We start from the raw sequence: 20,777 nt of genomic DNA, 5'->3' as shown, positions 1-20,777 counted from the left end.
TATATGTATTACTATTAGACCTAATACATGCCACCCATAATCTTGCTAATAATTTTTTAAGAGTTAATTATAATTTCACTTCGTTAATGGTAAGATGAAATATGCATAAGGTTACAATTCAAAATATAAAAGTGAAAAGTGTAATTAAAAAGTTCATTAAAACAGCTTGCACGTATCAAAATTTCACAAAAGTATTCGGAAGCTATGAACCATTACAAGCAAAATGCCTTTTCGTAAAAAAAAATCTCATTAAGATGTAATGTTTGTTTAATTTTGTCATAAGATAATAATTGTTAAATATTGCTTATTTAAACTGCACGATGTCCTTTTAAAATTAACGTGTAATGTTTGTTTAATTTTGTCATGAGATAATCATTGCTAAATATTGCTCACTCGAACTGCACGATGTCCTTTTAAAATTAACGTGTAATGTTTGTTTAATTTTGTCATAAGATAATCATTGTTAAATATTGTTGAAATCTTCAAACAAATACTGTTTATAAGCAGTTAATATCCAAGGACTACAAGGCATGTCGTTCCCTTTTGTTGACTACGAATAAGAGGTCGGATGATGTAAAGCGTAGATAACGATACAGAATAAACTTAATCATTGCGTTTCATTTGGATGTTTAAAACAAATCTTATAAAAGGAAACTTTGTTTGCCCAATATCGTACTGTAGTTTAGCAATGTTTTCATAGATTTTTTTATTCTATCCTATAAGCATAAAGGAAATAAGCTAGTGAACGATTTTGTTAATATGCAAATATCCACCTGCTGCTAGCGACATGAGGTGTTTCCATAATATTTGACACGCAAAATAATTAAAAAAGGAAATATTTGAAGAAGATAACGTTATATCAATGTACTGTGATCAAATGACATGAAAGAATGATGAAAAGGCTGCGTACATACTCTACACTAACAAGGGTCTACTACATTCTATACTAACAAAGGTCTTCTACATTCTATATTAACGAAGGTCTACCATGCTATATTCAACACTAAGAAAAGTCTACTATACTCTACACCAACGAAGGTCTACTATATTCTACACTAACGAAGGTCTACTATATTCTACACTAACGAAGATCTACTATATTCTACACTAACGAAGGTGTACTATATTCTACATTAACAAAGGTCTACTATACTCTGCACTAACGAAGGTCTACTCGCTCTTTTGTATTAAGCATCAGGCATCAAATTGTAGTATCTTACCTTCATTTGTGGCATAATAGCTTTCAGGCTTCATACATAATGCACATCGCGCAATAATTGTCACTTGGAAGAACACTCCGTGTAAAAAAACAAAACACTTTATTTACTATTTCTATGTGGACAATGCAAGAAATATTATATTTGTGACTCCATATCTCTGTTTTATCGAACTTACTCTTTTTCTTTTATCGCAAAGCTAAACAATAGGTTATCTGCTTTGTGTTAATTGCGGGGACTCGAACCGACAATTTTAGCGTTATAAGTTTGTAAACTTACCGCTGTCCCATCGAGGAACTCCACAGAATAAAGGAAAAAATTTACTGAGCGTAAAATATGTTAATAATTTACATACGAGTGTTCAGTCGTATCAAATACTTGTTATTGTTAACCTTTAAAATGACGTACTGAGTATAACATCCTTTTTGTTTATGAAAAATCACTTATATATAGAAATGCTAATATTGTGAAAGTAAAATCCTGTATTCTAATCTTATACACTCTTTACGTGCAAGCAACATAAGTAAATTGGACATGACATTTTTCACATTGAATTACGGTCAAACTATTTGATAATCAAATTTCCATTTCATAATAAACGCGTATTTTGTTACTTTCTTGCAATATACATAAAGGTCAATGGCATAATTTTTTCTTATTTTTGTTTTTGAATTACATGGTAACGTTTTAGTCTCAAAAAGCGTTTCATCTTCTGCCTGCGTATCTAAACAAACACACACACACACGGATTGCCGTGGATTAATTGACCCAACTGATATACATATTCATCTCGTATTTCACGAGATAATGAAAACTAGATTATTACTTCAAACAGCAGAAAGATTTTATTGATGTAAGTGAAATGCGTTTTTAATGGCATTCTAAATTGTATTTTTATGATAAAAATTGAAAATACTAATAAGCAAAATCCAACGTCATGAAAAAAGCGGTCTTGAATATGAAACGATGTCTCGTGTCCCTCTTTAACTAAGAAGGAAAAGATTAAACTGAAAGAATGATTGAACGATCACTTAATAGGTGTTAATTTTCTTTCGCATTTAGTGCACAGTGGATGACTATAATGTAATTATAAATAATAGAGCACAGTGGATCACTTTAACGTAATTATAATAAATGTAAAAATAAAGTTCTGTGTTTTAATCAGGAATTTTTTGTTTATTTTACTTTTCCAACAGCGTAATTTCCTTGTCATTAAGATAATAGTATCTATATTAGATCCATTAGTGTTTAAAAGTCTTTCTTTTATGGCCATTTTTATTTTGTTTCCTTCACTTTGTTTCTGCTAATTAATGAAAGTGTTTCGTTTTTTCTTACTTCTGTTAGTTGCTTTAGGTAACAGCGAGTGGATTTTCTATGAGTTCCACATTATCTTTAGCAAACTTATTTCCCTTTTTTTAAAAAAGGGTTCATTTAGTTGTAGGTGGACTTTTTTTAAAATTCTCGTTAATTCACTTTCATTTCAGGGCCACAGTTAAATGATTTTCGAGAAGTATACCCTAATTATCGTACACAAGTATTCAGCAATGGCACATTGATGATCCAGGATGTAGGAGACGACGATGGTGGATACTATCTCTGTCAGGCAACTAATAGTATTGGTAGTGGACTGACAAAGCTCATAGTTGTCACTGTTCACGGTAAGCAGTATGTTATCTCTTGTATGTATAATACCTACGTACTCAGATTTTCATGAAATATACCTCAGCTTTGTGTGTAGGTATAGATAATCACAGAAGTATTTAATAAAAGAATTTCGCAGTAAATAATTTGTTTTCTATCATATCTAAACATTTTAAAGTAAATAACTTGACATTAGAAGGTTTTTAATGATATTGCAATTGTAACATCATTATAATTGCGAGACTTGCTGCATTATAAGAAACTGTATATGTAGGGATGCTTGTTTAATATGTCTTAACAATGATTTATATTTAATTCATGAGACAAAACGTGTACATTAACAAACTTAAACCATTCATCTTCTATACTTCATACATTTCATTTCAAGTTAACGTTTTATTTATTTGTTTTACTAAATATGAATATTAATCTCAAGTTATTGAATTCAGCTGAAACCCAACTTTACCACAAATGCGATAATTTCTTAAAATAAAGAAATCGAGTACAACATTTATTCTCCGGTAAGACAGAAATAAGTTTAGGAATTAAAACGCTGGAATACATGATTCAATTATCCATGGTGGAACAGCGGATAGCCCATTATGTTTTAATGTTTGACAGTTTTTCTTAATTATTTCATTAATTATTCTGTTTGTTTGGCAATTAATAACTTAGACATAAATTTACTTACATATGTATTTTTAATATTGATTCTCTTCTCAGCGCCACCTCGATTTGAGACTACTTTCATCAGCCAAACCGTTGCAAAGGGTGCTCAGACGGTTTTAAATTGTGAAGTTGAAGCAGATCAACCTGTGGTTGTGAAATGGCAAAGAGACAAACAGCCACTAGACTTGGAAATAGAGAAAAGGTTGAATGTTTCAAAACAAGAAAAATGGCTTATCTGGTTAACAAAAATACTTTAATAATGTGCAGTCACAATAAATAATATTTTTTGTGAGTACTATAAATATAATTTTTTTTCTTATATGTTTTCTTCTTTGAACTGTTTGCATTTCTGGAGAACATTACCTATAGGATATATGGACGTGAACACAGATCAAAGCAATAGTATTTTTTCCTTCCAAAGTCATTTTGGGGAAAGATTAAAATGTTAAGATGTTAACTTTAAAAATAGGATTTTTAGGGATTGCTTTCAAAGAAGAAATAACCGCAGTGGCACAGCGGAATGTCTGCGGACTTATAATGCTAGAATCCGGATTTTGACACCTTGGTGGGCAGAGCACCGCTAGCTCATTGTGCGGAGCTTTGTATTTGATTACAGACAAACAAATCAAAGAAGAAAAAATGAATAGCGCATAGCTTCTTTGAAAATTTCATATTATTTTTTATTTTTTGAATAAATTATTATACTTTGTTGTATATACTAGTTACATCACTTGCTTATAAAACGTGAGTAAACTCTAACAACATAAAAAAAGAATTAATCAAGACATCGTCGTTTGTATAAACAATCACTTTATACGATTTTGAAATTATTTCTCAACAGCAATAACATTCATTAGACTTGTAGTAATAACCGAAAATGAACCTGTATGGATCTAGACTGTGTATACTGCCAATCTTCTTTCCCGTGGAGTCGTCTTTCCAATCTGTTAACATTCATCTGTCGTTATTAATCCGCCACAAAGACACTACATTGTTGTAGTTTTATTTTTTTGGGGTGAGGGTGGGCAGATTATATACTAATTAATTGCTCTGTGTTTGTTTAAATTGGCGCACATCAACCTATTAGATGATTTAGAAAATTGCCTAAAAACATTTCTTTTAACAAAGAGATATTAAAAAGAAAATAAAAAAACACAAGTCTGTATTTTCCATAAATAACCCTATGGGGAGTAACATCTCAACAAAATAAAATATACAAGAAAAGTAAAAAACCTGGTCAATGTTTCAAGATAATGACCCCTACTGGTTCCCCTGCTGGAACAGCGGTAATACTACGGATTTCAACGCTAAAATCAAGAGTTCTATTCCCCTCGGTGGTCACAGCATACAGACCGTTGTAGCTTTGCTGTGGGAAAACACAAACATATCTTTACTGATCACTCAAGGTTTATGTTCTTCACATCGATTAAATGTTATTATTTTATTACAATTATAAATTGTTTTTAAAACACAAGTATGAAGTTTTATTTTTAATTATATAAACAAATAATTTTGAGATACAAATCCACTATATTTTCAAACGTTATAATTATATTGTTGTATTTATAACAGGCTTTGCAGCTACCCATGTACAGCAATGCACGAGAGCTAGAAGAATGTCCCTCAAAAATAATAATAATAATTTTATAGCATTAAGAATAATAGGTTAGTTTCAAGTAATTTAGTGTTTGGCAATGCAAGGGTGATAAACAAATTGATATGCATCGGATTCAGAATTCTAAACAAAAATTAGTTTTACTTCATCAACTTTGAGATATAACATTTTGCATTGCCTTTGTCTTTGGCATAAACTGCCATTTACCGTAAGTAATGGTAATAAATAACTACAAAATGTTTACAGCAGTGGTAGAAAGCAATGTTGTGAGGTATTGTGGTTAGTAATTTCGAAAACATGGAGTACTTTTAAATTTTGTCTTCCTGGTGAGAAAAAAAATTAGCATTTATCTTTCTTTTACAGATTTTCCGTGAGACAGACCGTGACTAAATCCACAGTAAATTCAAGCCTTGCAGTTTCGTTCTCAAACAGATACGACTCAGCTCTTTACACGTGTGTGGTAACCAACAGTTATGGTTCCGACGAAACAAATATTCAGCTTATTGTGCAAGGTACGAGAGTATAAAATACATTTGATTCTATATTTGGCATCAAAATATTACTTTATTTCCCTCATGTATTGCTTTAATTATATATATTTTTTTGTAATCGAAACTGTTTATGCTATAAAACACTAGTTTTTGTCTTCATGCTTACATTAAAGTAATATTGTTTAATTATTGCAAAGTTTGTTACAAAAGCCCCCCAGTAGTACAGCGCTGTCTGTGCACTTGTACCGCTAGAAACCGGGTTTCGATATCCTTTATATAGTTTTCTGCTTAACCACGTAAAGTTCCTTGGTGCAAATTTTTTGTTGTTTTTCTCTTCTTTCATTGAGCACAAGGATAAACAACGGACTATTTATGCTGTTACCATCGCAAGTATAGAAACCCAATTTTTAATGTTATAACCTCCCGCGCTTACTGCTTAATTATGTAAAATAAACTTGTTTTACATCTGTTAGCATAATACTCATGTTAAAATCTGTCGTTACAGAAGGGAAATTTTGCATAATAATTTAATAACTTGAACGAATAAGCTAATTAAAACTCTTAACTATAAACTTATCCAGTCAACATTTTCCTTAAAAAAACCTGATTGCAAATTATTAACTTTTAAACTTATTATTTTATTTGTATCTAACCTTCATTTCATTATACTACTTCTTAAAAAAGAAACACTCGACGAAAAGGGTTTGAAGCAAAACAAACTTTACTATGTAAAAGTAAAATCATGTATTAAAACTTTTGCTGGCTGTCTGAAAAATCAATATTAACTTTTCTTTCGTTCTATCTTACAACCTTTTTTTTTACTGAAAAAGTTTTCTATGGTAAGTTGTATCTTTTACTTTTCAGAGCCACCAAGTCCACCTGCAGACGTTACTAAAATGTCACTAGGTAGTCGGACGGTAGAGTTGTCATGGAAACCATCGTACAGCGGAAACAGTGCTATCATAAAATACACTGTTCAATACAAAAATACTTCAGGTACATAAAATCTTTAAGAGAAACATATATAAAGATATATTTATAAGTTACATAGAACCATTTTATTTCTTTCGGACTAATTTTTGTTTCTTATTAGACTATTAGATATATAAATGTTAGTTTTTAAAATAATTAAAAAAAAAAAAGATTTACTATTTGAAATATCCACTAAATTCTATGTTAGGTATTACGTGATAGCTGGTCTTTCGAATATAGGTAATCTTATAACTGGCATATAAATACCGGTTTTGAGGTTACTTGACCATCATTTATAAAAAAAAAATAATAATATGTGTATTAGAGAGGTTTTATCATAAAATCCTTAACGATGAAACCAAAATCTAAAGCAGCATGTTATTGGGATTTTTGTTTCCTGCGATTTTCTCTAAGAGCAATTAAATAATCGCTGACAGTCCAATAAATTTAAAGTAACGTTATGTAAAGTTATCCCTAACTTTTAAGAGATAAAATAAGATCCTACGTTTTCTAAAGACCACCAAAAGTCAAAATATCTTCTCTGAAACGACTTTTCAACAAATTGTTCCATGTGGCACTAAATCCTATTATCTAACCTATAAGCAACTACAACCTGTCTAAATTTATCTTTCTTATGGTTAAACCCTTCAACATGAACGAATTTATAATTATCGATTATTTTATCTTTGTTTCTTAAATTTCCAAAACTTTCTCTGTTGTTCAATATGTTATGGCTAGTTTCGATACTGAATCTCTCTATATTAATATTCCCCTTGATGAAACTTTACGTTTACTCGCGGATATTCTCTTTTTTACTGACAATGAAAAGTATCTTGGTTTGACCCGTAAACAATTCTCTCTCTCTGGCGTTTGTTTTGATGTGAAATTAATTAATTTAGTATAACTAATTAATCATCAAGGGCGTTCGAACATTAAGCACTTCTTGGAACTTCTAATAATCTTTATAAGTTTAAATCATTTACCCTTTAATGACGTCAATAGTTTCCCAACGGCGCAGCGGTATTTTTGTGGACTAATACCGCTAGAAAGTGGGTTTCGATGCCCGTGGTGGACCTAACACAGATAGCTTTTTGTGTAGCTTTGTGCTTAATAACAAATAAACAAAATAAAGATGTCATTTATGGACAAGTAAAGCATTGCAAAGCCAACGATAGCCAATAGTCTTCTAAGCTTTCATGAATGCAAATGGCAAAAAGAACTATCCATTTGTATTCAAACCTGCTCTTTACAAATACTACACTGATGACATTTTCTTGCTGTTTCAACAATCATGTCACGTTTCCAAGTTCCTTTTCCTTTCTTGCCATAATTCTCAACATCCTAATATCTAGTTCACATCTGAACTTGAGGAAGATTATTCCTTTCCGTCCATATACGTCAGGATTACCAAAGAAGTAGACACTTTATACCTATATTTATCATAAAATATTTTTTTCCTGATCGCTATACCAGTTTTAGTAGTTTTATCCTAAACTTCTTCAAACATAATCTGTTCATATCATTGTTAAATGTAATTTTTAGTCTTTAATAGAATTATTTTACTTTACACAACGTTACTCTTTTGTTCAAACACATGTTAAATAATGGTTATCTGATTGATTTTCTAACGAAGGTTACACGCAATTTTTTAAAGAACAAATTACAATCAACAGCCAGTGTGACAACGACCCTAAATTATCTGTCATTATCTATCTTCCTTTTATGGGTTCACAATCCCTACAAATTAAAAAAAACTTTCCTCTTTAATAAAAAACTTCTACTCTTAAATTCAATACAGATTAATATCTAGACCAAGAATCTGCATTAACAACTTATTTCAACACAAAGACCAACTACCTAAACTTCTACGTTCATGGCTCGTGTGTAAATATACATATACTGGCTATTTAAAAACTAGAATGATTGAACATTTATAAGTGTCTAACAGAACCGACCGTTTTTTACTTAAACTCAGTTAAAACATGTCACAATATTTGATTTAACGATTTCTCTGCAATAATAACCAAAGGATTTTCTGACCTTTAATTCTACATTAAAGAAATTTTGATCTAATTTTTTTCTAAATTTTCACACTAATGAAATATTTTGTGTTTGATAAACTGTCTTCGTCCTCACGATTAGACGTTGTATTCCTTGTAATGAGTCCATTGTTAGTATAGCTTTAGTTTTACTCACCTTGTAAAAGCACTAAAAACCAAAAGAGATAATGAAATCCGAGGCCAATCATTTTGTTCTATCTCAACATTTTAATATCTTCTAGAAAATGAGAAAACTACATAACTGAATAAGATATATTGCCGTTTCTTTACTTATATAAATTTTCATTTAAAAACGACAAAATTATCTAGATAAAATACTTAAGAATGAGTCAGCTCACCACTTCATGCTTATGTAATTTATACTTTTAACTGTAGTGGATAGATGGCGCGACCTATTTATCCAATTCAAAAACTGTCTGTGATGTTCGCTAGAAACACAAAATGATAGATTGTGATAAGGAAAATTTAGGTTGATAATCCATATACAAAAGAACGACGAGACGCCAAATTTGAATTAAATAAAGCTTTCGCGTCGGGAATTTTCGTACGCAATAGATCGATTACGTTATGCTGCAAAAAGTTTAACTAGAATGTAAGAGATGACTATGTCACATTATCAACCACAAACTATTTAGCAGCTACGATTAAACTTATGTGTCTCCAGAAAGTCGAAAGCCTTATGGTAATAATAAAAATATTTTGAAAATTTTGTACGTGAGTTTTAACTTTTTAGAAAATTGATAAAAGCAATAGTATTTATCTCCAATCAATAGCATAAACAGAACGAATAATGTAAGTTTGATACAGTGTTGTATAATTATATCGTTTAAACTAGTTAATTCTAAGTTGTCTTTTTTTAATTTTTAAGATTTGATTATCTATGTTGTAATGAACGTATTCTGATGGAAGAGCAATTATTGCAGTACGTGTTGAAATCTTTATAACAAAATTCAAGTCGGTTTATTAATATAATATATTTTTGTTGACCAATAATAAGTACAAACAATCAGAAACAAACAATATCATTAAAATACTTTAATACATACATCTAATTACAATACTTGGTTCTCAAGTCACATTAACAATTTTTTGTTTGTTCTTTTAACAAGTGTATTTTTAAATATTATTATAGTATTTTCGTGGGCTCTGACATTGGTTGAAAGTAATACTTTGAATGTTCAAGTATTGCTTTCAGTTTTGGTGTTCGAATTGTTATAATTGGTTAATTCTTCTGTCAGATTACTTCATACTTTTTTTATTTGAAGATGATTGGAGCCATTGTTTGCAAGTTAGCGTTTCTGGTTTAGAGACTTCAGCTACCATCAGAAATCTACTTCCGGTTTCTTCATATGACTTACGAATCATAGCTGAGAATTCACTCGGAAAAAGCAAGCCGAGTGAAGTTTTAACCTTGGTTACAGAGGAAGAAGGTAAAAATAAATACTCTTGTTACTAAAAATTTGTAAATCTGCAAATAGGGATCGTAAAAAAGTAAAGAAATGAGGCTGGAGACATTATTTATTCAAAGTACATATCCCTAATTTGGCTCCATGCTTTTACCTAAAATTACATTTGGTGGAATCAAAAAGGCGATTTGTAGTAATGATGAATTAAGATTAGGATAATCTTGTTTTGTTAATTGCCTCCACACGTACGTAATTGTTAATTGTAAAGAAAAATGGAAGCGTTTAGCGACTATGAAAGCCTTACTGTTATTATTATTATTGGCTTTTTTTAAAACAATTTTGCTTTTAGTCAAAGATTAAGTTATGTTTATACGTACTTTCTATCCATAAATTACTTCAGTATGTATGGAAAAATTACCTTTTCACTCAATGTGAATTAATATATTCTAATCATTGAAAGAGTGACTTCTCTCTTAATATAAAGCAGTTTTTTTTATAAGTATAGTGGAAATGTTAGTTTTGTGTATATTTGTCAGCGAAGGACCAACATTTGCAGTTTTATTATAAAGTTTTGACACTCTTTATCCATAAGTCTACACGTTATTTCTACTAAAACGTTGCATTTCTATTGGATTGTGCTGTTTTGTGGGTTAAGACTAATGATTTTAGTAAATAGGCTGATGTTGTGTTTTATTTTCAATAGTTCCTGGTGGTCCGCCATTAGACGTCAGGGTTGAAGCTAATGGAGCACATTCTTTAAAGGTCACGTGGAAGGTACGATGTAATCCACAGTAATATAACAACAAAAAGTGAAGATTTTAAGCTATTCATCGCCTTATAAACACCAACCAACTCTCACCACCAATATTTTACTATCCCCACAAAGCTAATAACATTTAAAAAGTCATTCATTTTATTACAGATAAACTGATTTACATTTTTCACCCTCTTACATACATAGCTTTATTTACTTTTATATGAAATTATGGCATTTAAAAAGTTAACAAAATCCCCCCTCAACAATGATAAAACATAAATTGTCAGATATCTGAATTATAATTAGTTAATGATAACATTATTCTTCAAGTTAACGGCAAATTTCTTACAAGCTCTAGCGTTATTAACTGAAATAGTAATAGTACAAACGATTCGAGGAGATTTCAAATATCATTGTTCTACAAAATAATCTGATGTTGGTTTTAGTTATATTCCATCATATTATTCAACAAATTTATAAATAAATAGTCATAGAAAATTAGTTTAATTAATACTTAATAACAGACTTCAGGCTACCAGAACATTTCTGACATATTCCAGTGTAATTAGCTGTGTTTGAGTTTCAAAGTAAATTTACAGTAACATGAAATTACAATACCGTGTACATAAAATCTGCTATTTTAGGAAATATGATGTACGTTTATCAGTAATGCAAGTATAGTACTTTATTTGGATATGTAGTAAAGATCTCAAATCATTTATGTCGTCCTCTAGTGACAAACATTTAAAATACATCTACGAATGTATTTGACATATATTTTAATTTTATTCTGTTTTTAAATAAATATTATTGAAATGAATATTACACTGAATGTTTAAAACACGGACTGACACTTTAATTCTTGCAATAATATGTATGTGTATACAGTATGTTCATTCTCTCTAGCCTCCTCAAAAGCATGTACTCCACGGCAAGTTACAGGGTTACTATCTAGGATATAGGCAAAAAGACAACACAGAATCATTCCAGTATAAAAATATCGTGAGTCCTGGAAGTGAAGAAGTGACAAGTTATCTTACAAACCTTCGACGTCTTACAACTTACAGCATTCTAGTACAAGCCTACAATAACGCGGGAGCTGGACCCCAGTCTGATAAAATCCAAGCTACAACCTTAGAATCATGTTTGTAATGTTAATGGCTTTGAAAAAAATTTTCAATGAATACTTATTTTAAATTATTTGACTTATATTTTAAAAATACCTTATATGAATTATGATCTCCAGAAATTTTCTTTAATTTCACTACTTTGCTTTACAGTATTGTAAGACACGAGTTGCTCAGGAACAGTTTCTGTTAATAGCATTTATTATTATCGTAATTATCTCACTTTATCTAATTTAATAAGTTTCTAAGTTTTAAAACTTAATCTGCTTTTATATCAATAAATAACATATGTTATTTATGTTATATATGTTAAAAGAGAAATATAGTATTTATGTTTAATCTCTTGTTTTGTATTTTTATTTGTTTTTTTTTGCTGTCGGTTGACAAATAAATTAAAGGCTATTTTTTGATAATAATGGCACTAGTACAATGAATAATTTTTATTTACTTTATGCGCATAATAATACAGAACACTAATAACAAAAACAATGTCTTATAAATATTGTTATTAAACTGGCTTTGTAACTACGACAAGAAAGTTTTAACTAATTTTCTTACTGCTCGATCTAAACATATCGGGATAAACTATCAAACTAAAAATGGAATTGGCAATATTCTATAACGGAAACAACGGAACATTATACGTCAATCGACAGATTAAAGTTTGTTTTCTTTTCTATTGGCTGTAAATGATATTGTACAAGATGTGAGATAGAATTACTGGTGATTTGTAAAAAAGAAGATGTTGTTGCGGCAAGTGAGTGTAATTTTCTAGATTATGACTCCTTTCTTACACAATAAAAACATATGTATTATAATAAGTAAGTTGCATTTCGTTCCGTATTTCAGAGTGGGGAGATCAATAAATTACAGTAGCGAATAATCTAAATAATAAATTGTTATATTTTCTTAGTAAAGAAGACCTCATCATAAAATCTGTCTTACTAACTACATGATAATAGAGCATTTCAATTAAATTTGACCTTTGACTTTGTAAATTAAATGTTTAGTTTATTAGTTATTCAGATGTAGGTCTTAAGTCGATGTATAATGGTTGAAACATATTACTTCTAAAGACTTCATTTGAATGTGTTTTGCTTGTCAACATTTTTGTTCATAAACTTTATTACGTTCAAAATTCACTCTGTTTTTATGAAAAGTTTCCAGTTTAGTAATTTATTTTGCCAATAATATGTAAAGCATTCTCAGGAACTAAATATGATTGATTTTTATATCTTTTCTTAGCTCCTCCCACTTCTCCAGGATTGGCAGTGGTATCATCAACACCATCATCTATAACTATCGGGTGGGAGAAGAGCGGTGATTTAGAACTTAAAGGTAATAAAAAAGGTCAAAAATAAAATATTTTGATAAATTAAGTGAAAATACCATTAATTAAGAGGCACAATGTGCAAGTACGTGAAGTGAAAAAATGAGTATTTTATTTATACAAGTAGTATAACATAGCAACTTAGAATGCTCTTTTTAAAAATATATATTTATTTGAATAAAAATACACTTATTATTTCATCTATCTAATAAAGTTCAACATTTATAATTACTATGTAACTAAAAACTACATCCTGTTGTAGTCCAGAGATTAGGATTTAGTTCGAGGCCCGTTGGTGCTAAATCGCGCTTTGGACGTTTTGGTTGTGTGTGTACGATATAAAACCGACGATGAATCCTCACTGTTCGATCAGAAAAGAAAACATCAACAACTGGCGGTAAATGCTGTTTAATGTGTGCTTTCCTTCTGATATAACAGTAATAATATATTAGGGTCCGTCATGCGCAGATAGCTTTTTGTGTAACTTTGCGCAAAAATTCTCAACAAACAGACTTAAAGATTAAACAGGTTGTTATTCTTGATAAGAACAAATTCTAAGTTTTGATTCGATTAAAGTTTTCTTTATAAAATTATTTTAATGGTTTTATAATTGCAAATATATTCGTTTGTTTTTGAATTTTATGTTAGAACTGTTAGGTGCACCCTCTCATCATTCAAAAAGAAATCTAGGTGCCGGCGGGAACTAACTTTTGTCAATCTTTATTTCAAATGATTCGTAAAAACATGCTTCGTTACTGTGGAAACCACTCTTTTTTTCTTTAAAAACAACATCAACAAACAAACAAACAGAAACTTTCTATCTTAGAGTTTCTCTTCCTAACAAACGCTAATTTTGTGATTGCTCCAGTGAGCCAGTATGACGTGTTTCAGTAACAGCTACTTCTATATATCTTTTTTCTAGATTATATTATTCACTATAAAGCAGAAGAAAAAGATTGGATCAAAGAAATGATAAGTACGAAAACTCATAAATACACTCTAAAAAACCTTCAATGTGGTACCCGTTACAGACTTTATATGACAGCTTCCAACAACCTTGGCACAGGAGAACCAAGTGCAACAGTTATAGGCCGAACCAGAGGAGGAGGTAACTAGTTAGTCTGTAACCTGACGGCTGCTAATATTTTAGAGAAGTATTTGCACTACAGTATAATTACTTCATAATTGATTCATCTTAACGACCACATGAGTTTTTATTTTCATTCAAAACTATCATACGGTAAGGAAAATAAGTAACAATATTAGACTCCCTTTCGAACAAACTAAACACTTAATTTACGTCCTATAACTCTCAATTGTTCGAATTAGCTATATGCTGTTCTTTACCTGTTAGGTCCACAGACCACATCATATTAAGTAACTTTATATAAAATTCTGTCAGAATACTCATTATAAAAAGATGACAAAAATTGGGTACCACCATTGCTCTTTTATACAAAATACACAAAAAAACCCTCAATAATTAGCAAGAGTATTTGTAATATTGAAACCACTTTTGCTCATATTTTGTGATTCATATGCTGTTGTAAATCTGCAACTAAATGAAACATGAACCCACAAACAATTTGATTTTTATATGCATATACTATATATATTATATCTTTTTAATCATAGATTCCATTAACATTAATAATTTTAGAGATAAGACACATTATACTGTAAATTCCCAGTTGGTATTGAATTGAATAAAAGAAAACGGATATATGAGTTAAACTCCTTAATTTTTATTATAGTGAAGAAGAAATAGATAAAAAATGTTGATGCCCATAATATTTCTTATACAACAGTATATTTATAATAAAACAATCTGATTCTAGATAAAATAAATATATTTTTACTGTTTTATATTCAAATGTTTTTGCTTCATTTTTACTCATAGAATGTAATATTTTTCAGAGAGAATTGTTCTTTCTTGCGAATAGCTATAAGGTTACTGTTGAGGTTCGTGCTGTAAACATGTTTCAGAAGTTATTTAAGGTAACAATGTGCTGAATGTTTTGAAAGATGTGTTTCAGAGCGGATGTCAAGATCTTCGTCAAACAATATCGTATGTTTAATAAAGTTTTGTAAATTTGTTAAATATAGCAGACCCAATTTTTTGACCTGTTATACTGGTTTACGTCTGGTCAGAATATTATATGTACCACAAGTAATTAAAGCACTTTTGACATGTTTCTATTATAAACTATCTTTTCGCAGTTAAACTGACCTTAAAAATGTACGTCAAATGGCAAATCTTGAAACTATTTCCATTCAAAGTAGCAAACGTTCTTTTAAGTTAATACAGTTTGAATGTATGGCTATTGAGTATTCACGTATAATTTAACAACGGCACAGTCTTTAGTTTTCAAATGGTTTTATATTTAAAAAAGTAAATATTTTGTTTGTGTTTAGGTTACCATAAACATAGCTAATATACATACATATACTTTATTCTTTCATAATTTATTAGCTCCTGTATCTCCACCCAAGAGGACGTTTCTATCAATAAACACAACTTCTGTGACTTTGAACATGAGTTCATGGGAAGATGGTGGTTGTCCAATACAACATTTCTCCATTCGATATCGACTCACTTTTAATCATTTGTGGAATACCGTAGCTTCTCGAATGATGGCGCTGCAGAAATTTTTGAAAATAAAACATCTAGCGCCTGGTCGGGAATACAGTCTCTTAGTTAGTGCACACAATGAAGCAGGGACTACGGAGGCTGAATACACATTTCAGACGTTGAACTACACGTTCTTTGGTAAACTAGTTTTTATTTCAAATGTAAATTATAAAAACAGTTTATTTATTATTAATACAGTTGAAGCTCATATCATTTATAGCTCATATCTATTACTTGAAGTTTATCTTATGATGATGAACATTACCTCCCTTTGTCTTTCAGCCCCAGCATGGCCAGGTGGATAAGGCACTCGACTTGTAATCTGAGGGTCGCGGGTTCAAATTCCCGTCACACTAAACATGCTCGCCCTTTCAGCTGTTGGGGCGTTATAATGTAACGGTCAACCTCACTATTCGTTGATAAGAGTAGCCCAAGAGTTGGCGGTGGGTGGTGATAACTAGCTGCCTTCCCTCTAGTCTTGCACTGCTAAATTAGGGACGGCTAGCGCAGATAGCTCTCGTGTAGCCTTGCGCGAAATTCAAAACCAACCAGACCCTTTGTCTTTCAATTTGTAAAATGTCTACTCCCTAGTTTGGGCTATAAATGTAATACACTCAAGATAATTTTATAAATAATTTTCTTTAAATATTGCTTTTGTCAAATAAAAGAAATGCGAAAATATACTTTGTCTTTCAAAATATTTTGTTCGATCAGAATTATATATTTTGGTCAATGACATACATATAATAACAAAATGCTCCACGTTTGTTATTGGTTTCTATTTTAATGACCAAAATGTCACTTTGTTGAATTTTAATGGTTTGTATGTTTTTAACAGTAAAATTACACAATGGGTTATGTGCATTATATCCACTGCAGACATATGAGACTCAAATTTTAAAGTAATGAGCTCTCGAGCTTACCGCTGGGACATCGTTCAGTTGTTGTAACGGAAGTAGTAAAAATACAATTACTTGGAAAAGAATCATAACTGAACAAAATTTAAAAGCAATGATTGAGAAATCTTTGTTGTGGGCAAAAAGAGACATAGTGAGCTATCCGTGATATATACCCACCATGGTATCGAAATCCTATTTTTAACTTTATATGCCCAGTAGCTTATTGCTAACTTACCAAAGAATAATTAATTAAGAAAAGAAAAGTAGTTAAACGTAAAACAGTAATAACTAAATATCAAATCTACACATTGACTAAGAAGCATGTCAATGAGCTAATAATGCTACAAATCGAGTTTTGAGGGTGACCAGAACAGAGAGTAATAATTTATTATGCATTATTTACTTTACAACAAACACGCAAGTTATTCAAAATAAACTACCATATCCAATAAGTGAACATAATATTAAATGGCAAGCACATAAGCACATGCCTTTACATTCGTAATGAAATAATACATAGTGAGTTTAAAAAGGCACAAAATAAAACATAAAAACGCGTCTGCAAACTTCATAATTTTTCTAAAAATATTCTAAGAGTATCAGGTATTTTATCTTACAATCTTAAGCTAATTTCGGAGTTTATATTCACAAAGTACATGTTTTGACGGCGCGGTATGGCCAGTTGATTACGGCACTCGACTCGTAATCTGAGGGTCATGGGTTCGAATCGCTGTCACATAAAATATGCTCACCCTTTCAGCTGTGGGACCATTATGATGTAACGGTCAATCACACTATTAGTTAGTTAAAGAGTAGCCCAAGAGTTGGTAGTGGGTGGTGGTGACTAGCTGCCTCTCCTGTAATCTTACACTGCTAAGTTAGGGACAGCTAGCGCAGATAGCTCTCGTGTAGTGAAATTCAAAAAAATAAACAAACATGTTTTGACCTTTTGTTCCATTGGCCGTCACATACACAAATGACACCGAAATTATTCCTTAACTGCTTAGTCTTTCAACGATACAATTTAGAGACGCGAAAGAAACCGTATTTAATAAAACGAAAGTTACATGTAGTTACATGAATTTAGAGTGTGAGACAAAAGTTATACACTAATATGATATTTCTAACCCCCGCCCATGCTAATTTTAATTCCTGATTTATGTTTCACTAATAGAGTGGGCGTGGTCCAATAATCTGTGTGCCTGTATATCCATGTTCATTGTTCACGCTTTTTTAGCACAAAAACGAAAATACAAAATTTTACTGCCATTTTTTGGAATCAAGAGTGTGTTATAGGAGCGAACATCATCTGTTTACTTGAAATAGTCTAAGAGTTGGCTGTAAAAGCTGTTGACAAACTGTTTTCTCCCTTATCTATCAGCCAAAAATTAAAAACTGTTAGCCCAAATAGCTCTTATGAATCCTTGTGCGAATAACCGAAGCAGTTTGTTTGTTTGTTTTTGAATTTTGCCCAAAGCTACACGAAGGCTATCTGAGCTAGCCGTCCCTAATTTAGAAGTATAAGACTAGAGAGAAGGCTAGTCAGCACCACCCATCGCCAACTCTTGAGCTACTCTTTTACTAATGAATAGTAGAATCGGCCTTCATATTATAACGCCCCCACGGCTGAAAAGGCGAGCATGTTTTGTATGACTGGGATTCGAACCCGCGATCCTCAGATTACAAGTCAAATGCCTTAACCAACCTAGCCATGCCAGGCCCAACCGAAACAGATAAAAATTATTTCTCTAACTTTTTTGCTTGTTTACTTACAATAATTAGTTGGAGGTTCATTACACTTGAAAAACAAATATGTGAAAGTAATTTTGTACTTTATGGATTCTACGCGCTCTCCTGGTTTTAAAACACTACAGTTTGTCTTTTCAGGTTGGAAAGCGTAGCGTAAAGGTTAACTTAACATGCTCGGACTGTGAATCCGATAACACTATGTAATAATTTTTTTACTTTTTCTTGTTCCTGGGCAGAAAGAGTTATTTTCCAATTGCTTATGCCTAAAGTAGGTGGAAAAGACCTATTTTTCTCTTCAAACTTTGCTTTTGTGACCTGGGTAGTGAAATTTTCAAATTTACCAATTTTTCCAGAACATTCCAGGTGGATTCAGTGCTGAGTAGCTGATAGAGAATTTTCTGGAATGCTGCAGAACTAACAAGAATTTTCTAGAACTTTCCATATAATATATATATGTACAGGTGCTCACCACTCACCGCTTTAGTTTAGTTCTTGCTGCCTAAGTGAACACATAGACCTCTCTGATTTTATCAGAGATGTCATTAAGAAGATGCAAGCATTCTTCAGACGCATTCTGCTATGTATGTGGCCAATTTATCAAGACAAGAGCCAAAAGTACTCTGTGACAGTATTTCCAAAATGTATGAAGCCTGCATGGCATATTTCGGCGTGCCTGTCGGGGATCAAGACAAACCTTAGGCACCTCATTTTACTGCAAACACTGCAAAAAACTCTGGAAGGTAAGACGGACAATGTTCGCTTGCTTGAATAGTAAGATTTTATATTATAGAAATTTTAGACCTTTTAAATTTAAATGTCTTTTTTAATTTCTAATAGTATAACAATATTACATATAAAATATTTTGCATGAACCTCTTACATATTAGCTGTGGACAAAGTAAATTTATTCTTCATAATAACTATTTCATTTTACTCTTTTTCAGGATGGTACAGAGGGGAAAAGAGAGCCATGAAGTTCGCTATTCCATGAATTTTGCTTGAACCTACTGACCACTCAAGTAACTGCTACTTCTGCATGGTGGACCATTCTAAACGTCGAGTTCGCAAGAATGCAGCTACTGTCATGTATTCGAACCTTCCACCATCCATCGCCTCTGTGCCACACTGCCCTGAGCTCCCTGTACCCATTCCGCCAGAGAGAAAGCAGCCATCTTCAGAAGAGAGCAGGAAATCAGAAGACGAGGTAGACGTTAAAGATCCAGATTACAATTTCAGAGGTGCAGCTGATGAGAGAAACCATACTACCCCAACCAAAGAGACCTCAATGACTTGATCAGATATCTTGGTTTAACAAAGTCAGATGCCGAGCTTTTGACATCTAGGCTCAAGAAATGGATTTGTTAGATGAAAGTGTACAAGTCGCATGTCAGAGGAAGCATCACCGACATTTTTCTTGATTTATATGTTGTTTTATTCAGACTTTATGTAAATGAAAATGTGCCAATTTACCCGTTTTTACATAAAAAATATGTTAAATTTCTAAATTTCATTATCCAGGTCACAAAAGCATAATTTGAAGGGGATAATGGCCATTTTCTGTACTTTACAGCATAGGCAATTAAGAAATAACACATACCATCCTGGAAAAATTTGTGTTACACTGTGTAATTCGAGGTTCGCGTGGTCGTTACTAAAAGAACTCACTTTGCACTTTAAGGCTGTAGATGCGTTATAATAGTGACTGTCAAATCTCACTATTGGCCATATAAAATGTTCCGGCAGATGCTATTGGCTAGCTTCTTCCCCTTCGTCTATCGCTTCGAACTTGTGTACATGTAGCGCTTTGTGTAGCTTTTGGCAATAATTTTAAAAGAAATGAAGAAAATTCTACTTTATGGATACACCTCCCGTTAACCTGGAATAACTAAGACATTCCACACCATAACATAGCAACTACTACAAAACAGAGCTTCAATCAAAGTGAAAGAGTAACATCTTAATATCTGCTGTGCAACTTTTGAACAGGCGAAATGAAATTACTTAAAAAAATTAGTTCTAGTCCACAACTTTTACATTATACAGTATTGGATTACCATGAATCAAGGTCAATTAGATTCAAATAGTCTACTTAAAGAACTGTATTTTTGTAGCAGAGTTATCAACATACTCCAGCCCTACTTGGTCAAATCCACGGTTTTGTATGATCTGTTTTAATCTCAATGACTTTTTCATTTAAATAATGAAAGTTAAT

The 20,777-nt window shown here is 31.4% G+C and overlaps 1 protein-coding gene across 3 annotated transcripts in view; it reads left to right on the top strand.

Moving 5' to 3' along the window:
- The window catches only part of LOC143252818 (cell adhesion molecule Dscam1-like), a 136,727-nt gene that overhangs the window by 92,700 nt on the left and 23,250 nt on the right, over window positions 1–20,777 (top strand). For 2 of the 3 annotated variants that reach the window (XM_076505555.1, XM_076505556.1), the window contains exons 12-21: window positions 2,702–2,875; window positions 3,582–3,729; window positions 5,506–5,654; window positions 6,498–6,629; window positions 9,931–10,095; window positions 10,775–10,845; window positions 11,735–11,972; window positions 13,201–13,293; window positions 14,208–14,393; window positions 15,759–16,055. In XM_076505555.1, the coding sequence (XP_076361670.1) occupies window positions 2,702–2,875; window positions 3,582–3,729; window positions 5,506–5,654; window positions 6,498–6,629; window positions 9,931–10,095; window positions 10,775–10,845; window positions 11,735–11,972; window positions 13,201–13,293; window positions 14,208–14,393; window positions 15,759–16,055 (1,653 nt within the window). Of the gene's footprint in view, window positions 1–2,701; window positions 2,876–3,581; window positions 3,730–5,505; window positions 5,655–6,497; window positions 6,630–9,930; window positions 10,096–10,774; window positions 10,846–11,734; window positions 11,973–13,200; window positions 13,294–14,207; window positions 14,394–15,758; window positions 16,056–16,199; window positions 16,315–20,777 lie in introns of those variants that run through there. The other variant, XM_076505557.1, reaches the window with a different exon arrangement.

The sequence above is a fragment of the Tachypleus tridentatus genome, chromosome 6, assembly GCF_004210375.1.
Source record: "Tachypleus tridentatus isolate NWPU-2018 chromosome 6, ASM421037v1, whole genome shotgun sequence".
Taxonomy (NCBI): Eukaryota; Metazoa; Arthropoda; class Merostomata; order Xiphosura; family Limulidae; genus Tachypleus; species Tachypleus tridentatus.
Note: the sequence above shows the minus strand (reverse complement) of the source record. Positions and strands in the feature narration are given on the sequence as shown.